This window comes from Asterias amurensis, chromosome 1 (assembly GCF_032118995.1).
Source record: "Asterias amurensis chromosome 1, ASM3211899v1".
NCBI classification, from domain to species: Eukaryota; Metazoa; Echinodermata; class Asteroidea; order Forcipulatida; family Asteriidae; genus Asterias; species Asterias amurensis.
This window is the reverse complement of record NC_092648.1, coordinates 32,639,735-32,652,613: the sequence shown is the minus strand read 5'-3', so window position 1 is coordinate 32,652,613 and position 12,879 is coordinate 32,639,735. Positions and strand designations below refer to the sequence as shown.

At 38.2% G+C, this 12,879-nt stretch overlaps 1 protein-coding gene across 2 annotated transcripts in view; it reads left to right on the top strand.

Moving 5' to 3' along the window:
* LOC139937177 (pecanex-like protein 1) overlaps positions 1-12,879 on the top strand; it is a 55,489-nt gene that overhangs the window by 15,602 nt on the left and 27,008 nt on the right. Inside the window, exons 8-17 of one of the 2 annotated variants that reach the window (XM_071932237.1) lie at positions 402-515; positions 4,853-4,993; positions 5,994-6,108; positions 7,530-7,922; positions 8,473-8,626; positions 9,179-9,211; positions 9,711-9,888; positions 10,893-11,003; positions 11,759-11,850; positions 12,477-12,583. In XM_071932237.1, the coding sequence (XP_071788338.1) occupies positions 402-515; positions 4,853-4,993; positions 5,994-6,108; positions 7,530-7,922; positions 8,473-8,626; positions 9,179-9,211; positions 9,711-9,888; positions 10,893-11,003; positions 11,759-11,850; positions 12,477-12,583 (1,438 nt within the window). The remainder of the gene's footprint in view (positions 1-401; positions 516-4,852; positions 4,994-5,993; positions 6,109-7,529; positions 7,923-8,472; positions 8,627-9,178; positions 9,212-9,710; positions 9,889-10,892; positions 11,004-11,758; positions 11,851-12,476; positions 12,584-12,879) is intronic. The other variant, XM_071932244.1, reaches the window with a different exon arrangement.

The following is a 12,879-nucleotide window of genomic DNA, read 5'->3' as shown; positions in this document are numbered from 1 at the left end:
AGTGAGGCTCTAGTGTTAAACAGACTGGTTCTTTGTGTATGGTTGGCATGACCACAATGTAACTCCCAGATAACATTTGGTACATGGGCAGTGTACAGTACTAAGCCTTTTTCAGCAAGAGGTTCTCGCTCATTTGGTCTGAGTTGTCCGTTAGTCATAGAGCATGAAGTTTCAATGTTGAGTCTACTGCCTGTTCTCGCACTAGTTCTGTAGATACACACCCACTCATCATCTGTACTCCGATTCACACAGTGTACATTTGTCTGTCGGATTTTTTTCTTAAGCTGTAGAGCCCCCTGTCATTTTCTCATTTACTTTAAAATAACCAATGGGGGAGTATTAAAAGTAACACTACTCCAAAGTCTACATGTTGAAACATCTTGGATACTATATCCAAACAGTCAATCCAAGCATTAGACGAGCTAGACGACGGGCAAGGTACATGAGCTCGACCAGCGAGTCCAGACAACGCAGAGGAGACGGCAGCTCTTCCAGCATCGCCAGACGGAGACGAGGTAACAGTCCTTTTGACCGATCCAGAAGCCTGCCCAACAACACGCTCTCTAGCAGCTAGAAAAAAGCTCCCGCCAACTTTGTCTGTGACTTTTTCGCTTAAGCTGCAAACATTCTTGCCAAACACAACAATGACAAAGTAGATAGTTTAAATGTGCCCAGCTTCTACTCGTATCTTGCCTACCAAATTTGGTTTTAACTCCATGAGAAGTACAGTGTTTATTTGAGAATTATAATGAATTAAAAACAAAAAAAGACGAGAAGAGGAACACTTGATTTTTTGTCAAGTTAGTTAAAGGGTACTTTTTGTAGGACAAAAAACACAAGGTCCACAGATTTACACTAAACTTACACAGTTTGAAGATCATGATAGTAGAAAGCTTCCCTGAAAATATTACTTGCTGGGGTGCAGTAGTTTTTGAGAAATGAGTAAAACAATGTCATGAAAGTAATTTTTGTCTCAGTGATCATTAGACGAAAATTATTTTAGCATTTAAAAACACATTTCATGACATTGTTTTACCCATTTTTCAAAAAATACAGCACCCCAGCAACTAATTTTTTAAGGTATTCTTTCTACTATTATTATCTTCAAACAGTGTAAGTTTAATGTAAATCTGTGGACATTGTGTTTTGTGTTACAAAAAGTAGCCAGACCCTTAAAAGAAGGTGATACCTTGTTGAACACTCACACAACTGTCAGTGTCAGGTTGCATCATGGCGTGATGTGACCAAGTGGTCTAGTCCACCGAACCCAAGCTCTGGGGTTGTCAGCAGCAGAGTGTGGGTTCGAATCCCGGTCATGACACTTAATATTTAGCAAGGTGCTTGATCATCATTGCTTTGTAAAAAGTTGGGATGGTATTGCATTCTGCTCTATTAGCCAGGCTCCTAGTGGATGATACCCATGCCTACATCCTAATGGACCTTGAAGGGGGGTAGCCCTGTCCCAGTTCGGCCTTGTGATGTGTGTAGGCAACCTCTCGTAACAACAACAAAAATTAAATCGCATGTCATTGCTACACCTGAGAAAGAGACGATTTTTTTAACCGTTTCTGTCAAATGAGACTCCTGACCGAGCTAGACAAGTTATACATGTAGTAGTTTGCATGACGAATGAAAACACAGTATTTGTTAGTCTGAGGTGTCCGTGAAAAAGATCTTGTCTGCTGTGTTTCCTGCAGATTATTAAAAGCGATTTGTCCATGTTGTTTGATTGCATGAATGTTAAGGTCACAGGTCAGTGTCATGTGAATGCAAACCTCAAGAATCCCACTCCTGCAGTCTTGCTGTTTTGTTTGATCATTTAAGAGTCTCTTGTTGGCAGTAAGGAGTAAACTCTCTAATAATTAAAAAATAATAACTTTGATGTGTGTATGGCCTGCTTAATTGGAGAATTGAAACCATCTTTATAACAACTAGGCTTTTGGTTAAAGATTATAAGCAAAGAATGAATACTTGGGTGGGAGAATGCCTTGTAAAACCTAACCTTGAACCGCCTGTGAGTAATAAACTGTTTCAGTGGGAGATTTTGAAATTGTAGATCAATTGTGAAACACCCATGTCTCAGCATGTTTGCAGCATGAGTCAAGCATATCTGCACAAAGGGTTATGTTATTTACCATAGTTGACTTAATTGGGCTTTGGAGATTTTATGATCGAAGTACCTGAAGGTGCCATGTGGATAAGACTTTTAGACATTCAAATAAAATGTCAATTTTTGAGGTGTTTTGACCTACTGTTTACAAAATACTCTGACAGTTGTGCTTTGCCATGTACTCCCATATCCTTTCATTGGCCAGGTTTGTGTGCATGATATGTTACCAGGCATGCCAACCTTAACAGAGCACCAAGTTTTAGACATTAGGACGTAACAATACTGAAGGATTTGGATGACCTCGTTGGGGTTTCTTGTTCAAATTTACCAACAAGATTTAGTTGGGTTAGTCACTACGACTCATGATGTCAAGTTTAAAAGTAAATCTTTGAGCTCAAGATTTAACACTTTAATGTCTACACTGTGCTAATAATAATAATGATACAAGCAGTGGCAATTGATGCATTTCTGCTCAGTGCATCTCTCGTCCGACAGGTTTTTTGTTGTTTGTTTGTCGGACAAAACAAAGCTTGCAAGCTGGGTTGCTGGGCACATGTCTCTGCCAATGATGTGCGTTGATCAAACAGCTGACTGACCAATCAGACGTTTCGCTGGTCTGTAATTACCATCATTGTGGGCAGGTTGTTTGGATCGGTTTTGAAGGGTCAACTTAGGGTGTTCTAGACAAAACTTATCTCATTCCGACTATGTACAATAATGTTTGATTTTGTGACAAAAGACATTTATTTAAAGGCAGTGGACACTATTGGTAATTACTCAAAATAATTATTAGCATAAAACCTTACTTGATAACGAGTAATGGGGAGCTGTTGATAGTATAAAACATTGTGAGAAACGGCTCCCTCTGAAGTAACATAGTTTTTGAGAAAGAAGTAATGTTCCACGAATTTGAGTTCGAGACCTCAGATTTAGACTTTGAAGTCTCGAAATCAAGCATCTGAAAGCACAACTTAGTGTGACAAGGTTTTTTTTTCTTTCATTATAATCTCGCAATTTCGACGACCAATTGAGCTCAAATTTTCACAGGTTTGTTATTTTATGCATTTTACCAAGTGAGAAGACTGGTCTTTGACAATTACCAATAGAGGCCATCGTCTTTAAGCTTTATGCTGTTTGGAACTCTCCTCCCCTCCCCCCCCCCTCCCCAATGCCTGATGCAGAAGATGACATTTTGCTGATTTATAGTCATTAAAATACAAGTTAAAATTGTATCATATGTATTAGAAGGAGTTGGAATATGAATGAATAATTTGATCAATGATAATATAGCAACGCCATGTAGATTATTAAGTCCACAAATTCAGTTCCCCTTCCCTGGGCTGCGCCTCCTGCACCCCCAGCCCCTTACAAAAATGTTTAAAGGAGAGAAAAGGGTAACTTCAGGCTTAAAAAGGGCTTGAAAAACTGTTTTGGGAAGACTACATTCATTCCAATTCTCTAGCTTTCATAAACCATATCATCAAACCAATCCTTTACAACATTACTGCAATAGCTACTCAAGTTTTCAAGAAAACAATATTGAACTAAATTGCTACCTGACCAAGATATGGTCAGATTGAAATACAATTTACATGTACATGATTGAAGTTAATTTTTTTTCATCAGGATATTAGATTAACACCAAAAACATATCTTCAATGCGTTGCATCATACACACGTACAGAAATCACCTGCTTGCTTAAAGTTGCTATGTCAGATTTTTTGCCCAAACATTAAAAAATAGATTTTTTTGAGTGAATGGTATTTCAAAGAGTATCACCCGCTCTAATGAAAAAAAGTTTAACTTTCACTTTTAATGGTCAGGAACCACGACAAAAATTTAAAACGTTTCTTATAAAACACATAAGAATTGGTCACGTGATATATTGTCGGGATCCCGACAAAAACTAAGTTTGAGCACTTTATTTCACTGCTACTAATAATTGGCGGACTTTTTCGAGCAATGGCTCAAATGAAAGCTTGTAACTTCCTCGACCCCCATCAAAATACCTATTGAATTTTAAATCAAAATTTTTTGGTCAAATCGGCCAAAAATCTGACATAGCAACTTTAAAATGCTTTATGAGTTTCATGAAGCAGTCTAGACAAGAAACATTGCTTACCTTTCAAAACGTTGGGAATTTCAAAGGAGGCCATTACTTCATACCATTTATTTTATAGCACCAGTCTCTATTAAGGAAGATTTCAAGGCCCGATTTCATGGCTCTGCTTCCCGCCAAATGTTGCGCTTATGATCGCCATTTTCCGCTTGCATGGAAAGAGCCAAATCTCTGCACTAGGTGTGTAAGTGTAGAATGCCTAGTAACATGGAGTACGCACGCGCACAAGCCAAAATTCCCCACTAACTCGTAAAATACTCTTAACAGAAGGGCAGAATTCCCTGCTTCCGCAAGCGCTGATTTTAAGCTTATGGTAAAGGGCCAGTCACACTGCAGCGATAACGAAAACGATTACAATCACGATGCAAAGAGAACGCATTCTATTGGTTGAATTGCTCCGCGCTGAATATGCGCACGCTTATTCCACCAATCGAGGGCGTGCATTGTTAACGTTCTCGTTTTCGTTCTCGTTATCGAGGCCAGTGTGACCGGGCCTTAAACAGAGCCATGAAATTGGGCCAAGGTGAGACCGTTCACCTGGTAAGATATCTTCATCATCATTTGTTTAATATATAAGACATGATTTGACTGTTTCATTATCTTGCATGATCTCTCTCTACAGAACCAAGGAAGAATTCCCATCCTCCCTCATCTCCTTATCTTGCTGCTCTTGCATCCATGGCAAGGGGTGAGGGTAGGTACATGGCTTCAGCTCACAATGATTCATCACCGGGATCGGTTCATTGCTTTCAGGATGAACACGGTAAGTTTAACATGACATCACAAGCCCTGAATCAGTGCCCTAAACAGCACCCTCACATGAAGACCGACCATTGGCTGAGTGTAATGCCCAGTGTGTACACGCATACTTGTTTCCATTGTTTCGATTTATTATCCCTTGAAAAAATCTGAAAAATTGCTATTAATAAGGCCTAAAAAGTAGATTAGAGCCTATACCGTGTGTACATGTAGATCAACCCCTGTACTCGATAGAATTTTACAAGGAACAAATTTCATGCCTGTTTGAGGTCACAAACGACAAGCGGCGCCCTCACATGAAGGCCTATCACTGGTTGAGAGTATTGTTTGAACTCAGGGATGGTGGTCAACACAAAGGGTCTAAAGAGACGGTCTGTCTCTATGACTTCAACCTATAGACGATGTGACCTATGTTTACATTCAAACCGCCCTCTGTTGAAAAAACACTGTATACGTCATGTTTCGCCGGGCAAAAAGACGCGTAGTCATGGTAAGATTGCAAACACTTTCTAGCTGGCTGCCAAAACACAAAGGTTTTGCCTGGCGGTATGCGCGCGAATCATGTTATGGTTTTTTGTGACGTCGGAGGTCACATCGTCTATTGCCTCTGTTCGATTCAGGCTTTTTTTTTTGAAACCATGACTTTGGCTTTAGGACTGGCTTGAGGCTCATGTGATCCTCCTGTTACTATGTATGAATTTGTTTCCATGAAATTGAAATCATATCAAATCAGTGATTGTTTTCTACCGACCACATGCTGTATAATCTTTTTATCTGCACCCAATTTCATGAAGCTGTTTAGCAGAAAATTCTGCTTGAAAAATTGAGTGGGGCACCAGTCACAACAGGGTTAACTAATGTAGTTGTGGCTGGTAACCTATTTCTGGTAAGCAATACTTTTCTGTGCTTCATGTTTTGTGCTTACAGGCTTTATAAAATTAGGCCCTGGTATGTTCTTATTAATACTTTCTTAAACACATGTAGTTCTCTGTTCCACATTACAGGTAACTGGATGACGTACACATTTGATGAAAATAGCCCTGGTTTAGCGCAGAGACTGGAGGCCGAGAAGGTCCCGGACGTCTCACCGGCTGAACCAGAGAAACAATCTTGTGATTGGTACGGACGATTATTCTTAAATATCACAAAACAATCTTTCCTTCATTTATGTTATTCTTACATTGGAAATTCAAGGCGTTTGTCATAAACAAAGTACTTGGTTAGAATTAATGTTTAAACTAGCAGGTACAACCATGTAAGTTTTCTTTTGGTGGGAGTGTTGGCTCTTTAAAGCTCTTTTGTGGTCTCAGAGCCTACACTTCTCCCAAAAGGTTTTATACAAGGTTAATAATAATAATAATAGTAAGACTTGTAATGCGCACATATCCACCCTGCTGGGTGTTCAAGGCGGAGTAAAACCAAAACAAAAACAAAACAAAGAAAAACAGATAGGCCTACAACAAAATTAGTCCTTGAAAACCTGTGACATAAGATAAGTTTTGAGAAGAGACTTGAATTTTGCGGTACAAAGGTTGTCTGCAACTTAATTAGTATAAGTTACATCTTACAATTCACACCATGCAAAACTCCAAACAACACTTAAAGGCACTGTACACTATACGCCTCTCTTAATATTTATGCATGACGTCATAATTCTAACCCAAAATGAGGCTATGGGCGCACGTCCTCCTTTACTTGCAGTGGCTGCGCCCATCACCTCGTTTTGAGTTAGCATTGTGACGAACCTCATGCATAAATATTTAGAGGAAGTATTGTTTATTACCCAAAATAATTGTTGGCATAAAAACTTACTTAATAATTGATGGCATAAAAACTTACTTGGTAACGAGCAATGGAGAGCTGTTGGAAACGGCTTTCTCTGAAGTAACCTAGTTTTTTGAGAAAGAGGTAATTTCTCACTCAAATAATAAAATACTTCAGCAACTTGTCTGCAACTTTATTAGTATTAGTTATTTCTTACTGTTCACACAATGCAAAACTCAAAACAACACTTAAAGGCACTGGACACTATTGTTAATTACTCAAAATAATTGTTTGCATGAAAACTTAATTGGTAACGAGCAATGGAGAGCTGTTGGAAACGGCTCCCTCTGAAGTAACGTAGTTTTTTGAGAAAGAGGTAATTTCTCACTCAAATAATATAAAACTTCAGCTGAAGCCTTTTATTTTGCATCTGAAAGCACACAAAGTAATGCAACTGACAAGGGTGTTTTTCTTTCTTTATTCTTTTGCAACTTGACCACTTCAGCCCAAATTTTCACAGGTGTGATAATTCAAATGTTTTTTTTTCTTTTCTTGAAAATATTTATTATCTGGAAAAAAACATGAATGGAATTTTTGCACCAACATTATTGTGTATTTATAATGCATATAATTTTAAGAAAACCTTTCAAATGAACTTATTTGGGGTATGTTTTATCATGAAATTGCTTTGATTCTTAGGAATGTTTTTTTAATACTTAATGACCAAGTTTTGTTTGCTTATTGTGCCCCAAACTCCACCTTCTTTGCATCCACAGGCCAGACAGTTCAAGTTGCCATTCGGATTCCACCGTCATCACTCTACCCAAGTCATCCGGTGCTACCCTCGACGGAGGAGGGCCCTCACCAGACATCAACCTCCCCGGCTCCATCCTCTTCAATCTCACCAACCAACACTCTGCAACAAGCCAGAACTGGGAGCTTCCTCGCAACTTCCTGAGCGAGCTCGGCCTTCAGAGTCTCATCGAGGACGTGAGGAGGCAGAACAGCGATCAGAGCACCAGGGACGAAGCCCATAGTATTATCAGTTTGGATAGGAGTAGGAGGAGAGAGAAGGCAAAGGTCAAACATAACTACAGGTTCTGGATCCTCCCGTGGAGGTCGTTACGGGTCACATTTGATCGGTTGGCGTTCCTGGCCCTTTTTGACAGGTGGGTAAGCCCGATTTGTTATGACGGGAGACTTGGGTTGTTTCCTTTTTTCAAGCGTGGTTGGTGCATGTCGAGAAAGTGAACATTCTAAAGGGGAAATGCATTTTTATTTTGGTAAGAATCATTCATTATTCTGCAAAAAGGGCACCACTATTTTTTTAATTTAAAAAAAGTGGTTTGCATTATCATAGATTATGGCTTTTCAATTAAACTTTTAACTTTGGATAATTCAAACTTTCTCCAGCTCCCCAAAACAAACAAAATGTATCTTGCTCATGTGTGTTGCACTGGTAAATCCCATAGTCAATAGTATTTCTTGAGTTAAAACATAATAACATGTACGTTATGGGTCGAACATGTACGACTGATGACACTTTTTGAGTGAGTTCATAAAATAGATTGTACATATATACAATCATGGCACTTTTGAAATACATGAAAAATAGATCGTACATGTAGGACCTTGGCACTGAAAGAGTAAATAATAAATAATAAAAATGTAAATGTTTATTTCCACTTCATGATGCAACCTTTTTGTCCTTGTTCTCAGGAACCGTACTTCACTGGAGAGTTTGATAGCTGTTCTTCTATCCATCCTAGTATCACTCCTTGGCTTTGCTGTACTCAGTCAAGGATACTTCTATGATTTCTGGGTCTTCTGGTTCTGCTTTGTGCTTGCCAGCTGTCAGTACTCGCTGCTTAAGGTAAGTCTTGTCAAATGGGAAATCTTGATGCGATACAACTATTATTCAGAGTAGATTCCCATTGTTAAAGGCAGTGGACACTATTGGTAATTACTCAAAATAGTTATTAGCATAAAACTTTACTTGGTGACGAGTAATGGGGAGGGGTTGATAGTATAAAACATTGTGAGAAACGGCTCCCTCTGGAGTATCGTAGTTTTCGAGAAAGAAGTAATTTTCTACGAATTTGATTTCGAGACCTCAGAATTAGAATATTTAGGTCTCGAAATCAAGCATCAGGCTGTTGAAAGCAGTAAGGGGTTAATCCAATACAAGATTATCTCTCACTTATACACCTGGATCAAGAGAAGCATTTATGGTTAATTACTTTGCTCAATGACACAATACCATGCATCCATTGTAACATGATGGGCCGTTATTGTGGGGGGAGGCAATGGGATATTTTTTGTATTTTGTTTATTATATAAACTGACTGTTTCGTCAACAGAACAGTACACATTTTTTAGAAGCATTTTCAGAAATAAAAGTAAGATTTTTTGTTTTGTTTTCCAGAGCGTTCAACCAGATGCAGCATCACCTATGCATGTAAGTCAGTGCTTTCAGTTTCTCGTCAAAGCAAAGATCTTGTTCTTTATTGCAACCTTTAAATTTTGATTTCTTAAGTATGCTAATGAAAAAATTACCCCTTGCAGATGTGGTCTGCACCTCCACAAAATGGTGGACTAAGGCCTGAGAGTAAGTGAGAGGTTTACAATTTGCAATAATATTACAATTTCACTACCATCAAATCTGGTAAGATTAATTAATAGCTCATTCTGGTTAAAATTGGAGTCTGAAGATTATCGGCAACCTTCTTGGTGTGTTGATTTTGACGCAATAAAGTACAATATAAAACCTGGCATAGTTACACGTAAGAGTACAGCATGCGTCCACCTTGGCAGCTTGTTTTGTGTTATTTACCGTACTCGGTTTCCAAAGATGTATTGTACTATATTTTTAAGATGGTGCTTGTACATATGGACTTTTGCCTTATTAAATTATTTTATCAAGTAACCATTTTGTTAACCTTTTTCTTTTCTTGTAGGGTCACAACCAGATCATACCTTACAGTCGACCGATGTATTTCTGTTTCTGCTCTGGTCTTATTCTACTTCTAGATTATTGCAGTAATCAGCCCATATTGTACCAGACTGCCCCCAGTCTATATGGGATATCAATAGGGGGGCAGGCCTTGTTCCTGCTAGGCAGGGATATTCTTATAGGTGTGTATATCATTCATACGTCAACATCAAGATTTCTAACAATTCTATATATATGATGTCCTTACAATACAATACAATGGGTTTTTTATGTAGCGCCATTTCATTTAGACCACAGCGCTTTAAACGAACAATAGCAATGCAGATAATACAACAAATGAACAATAAAGCAATAAACAGACACTAAGGAAAAAGATGTTTTTTAAGTGCTTTCTTGAAAATAGGCAGTGAAATTGAGGTGCGTATTGTGATGGGAAGATGGTTCCACAGTCCTGGAGCGGCTAAGGAAAATGATTTAGATGCAGCGGACCCCTTGCAAAACCCAGAACGCTGCTGCTACACTGTTTTAAAGTTTGAGTATTTTGTTGGGAAATATGTTTTTAGCGGATTTTGTTGGGAACAATTTTTTGGCCGGATTTTGTTGGGAAATATATTTTTAGCAGAGATGCGAAGTTTTTGAGACTTTCAATTGAGGTCAGTCTTTATGCTGTTTCCTGGTGAATAAATTGCTGTTCTTTTCTTAAGATATGAAATCTTTGTGTTTTTTTGGTAAACCAACTAACTTCCCTCCTGCTGATGAAACTGTCTTCGGAATTGGGTCTTTATTTTTGGTATTGAATCCAAGGATGCCTCCACAGTGAACATAACCACTGTAGCTTGCAAGGGCGCTTGCTATGTGAACCACAAACACTGGGGTTGACCCCTAGTCTTCCACGATAAGTGTTATGGGTTCTTTTTTTCCTGCACTCCCAGTCCTAGTACATGGGACCTAGGGCTCAATGTCCCATCTGAAGGACAAAGCACATATGATAAAGTATCTTGCTCAAAGACACATGTACCACGACCGGGACTTGAACCCAAACTCTGCTGATCAGAAACACAAGCGTTCTCAAGCGTTCAAGTCCGGTGCTCTTAATCAATCGGTTGCGAAAACACCATGTCTTAGGGAGACAAAGAAGGGAGGAAAACATTCAGTAACGTGTTTTCTTGATTTGTTTTCTTTGCAGTGTTTGTATTATGCTTTCCACTCATCTTCCTGATAGGACTCTTACCACAGTGCAATACATTTGCTACATACCTACTGGAGGTTATAGATGTACATATATTTGGTGGAAATGGTAAGTTATTTAGGAGACCAAGTCCTACGTAAGAAAAAACTGTAGTATTAAACTTGTGGGTACAACCATGTTCAAAACTCTTTTGGGAGAAGTGATGGCTCTGAGAAGAACCGATGTGGTCTCATCCAACCTGGGTTCCCATGAAGATGAGCAGAGAATACTGTTAAAAACGTCTAGACCACACCGGTTCTCCTCAGCGCCAACAGTTTTCCTATAAGAATGTCTCTACATGATTGTACCTGCAAGTTTACTATCAGTTTTTTCAAAAACATGACAATCAGAAACATGGTACATTTAAAAAAACAATCCCAAACTTTCTATTTCAAAGATTTAACTATTAAATTATCAAACAGTTTATGTGCTTGAAGCCAAGTTCTTTCTACTGTACCAGGAGATTCGTTATTGTTGGTGACATAAATTAAGTATTAGAGCATACCATGTTCTCAAAATGCAAAAGGGTTTTCTAAACAATTGTACTTTAGCTCAACAACAAAAATATTAGGTGTTCTTTTTGAGTTTGTTTTTCCTTTTAATAGAAACTCTTCCTTTAACTGGTCATTAAAAGAGTCCAATTATTTTTCTCAAGTACTCTTGATTCAGAAATATCATCAGGTTATTGCAAAAAATTTCCTGTTTAAATTTGAGGAAAAGAGTGCGTTGAACTTTTTGCTGTGGACGTCCAACATACAATGATAAATCACCTTCAATTTAAGGGAATCAATTTGTGTACCTTTTCTTTGTGTTTGTTTCCATAGCAACCACCGGTCTTAGCGCAGCACTTTATTCATTAGCCCGAAGCATTACAGCAGTCTTGTTACTCGTTGGATTTGCAGTTGGTGCTTTAAAGGTAGTCAGTCGTTTCAAATCATCCTCAGATAATTGGGTTGGGTGTTTTTTTTTGTTTTTTTTTTTGGGGGGGGGTCAGCCATTAGACGAAACCACCTTTGTTATCTTTAAAAAAAAAAAATCCTTAAACTTTCATCTGAAAATTCTCATAAGAGATACATGCAAAATTTGTTGTCGTTCTATGTCAGGACTACAGCCCTTAAAAGACACAAACAATACACCAAATGAAGGCTGGAGCTTTAGCTTAGATCCACAAGAAGTTTGATAAAGTGGTTTTGTTCATTTGTTGACGATATCGTGAAACTGTTTAAACATGATATTCTTAACAAAAAAAAAATGTGATGAAAAAGCCTCTTATGCCTGTAAAAGTCTACCTGATACAAGTCACTAAGACAAAAAGTGACTTTTATTCATTCATTCAGTTTTATTAAAAAAAACAAAAACGGCAGCACAGGGCTGAATTATGTGGCATTACAAGGTAAAAATATTGTTAAAATTATACAGATTATGTAAATACATGAAATAGCACCACAGCAGTACGGGGGTACATAAATATACATGTACATTTTAACAAAGATAGCAATAAATAGCAAAATAGATTATGATCATACTTCCTTGTTTCTTCAGGAACCCTCCTTAACGTCCAAGCACCTGTTATTCTCAGTGTTTTGTGGCCTACTAGTAGCAGTCAGCTACCATCTCAGCCGTAGTGCCTCTGACCCAAACGTCTTGTGGTAAGGGCAACTTCTTTTATTCATTTGACATATACAAGGGATTGCACAATGGTAATGCGGTCTCAAATGACGGTGGAAACTTGTATTTCTATGGATTTAAAAAGCAGAATGTTAAAGGAAAGTTTCTACCACAACAATTATTTAGTAAGGTTACCAGCCAACGTACCATGTCACAAGTATAATTGGCAGAAATTTGGTAAGCATAATTCTCTGCTTAAGCACCTCTATGAAATTGGGCCCTAGTTAGTGAATAATAGAATGGTAAATGAGGTCTTAAATTACAGTGAAAACTATTA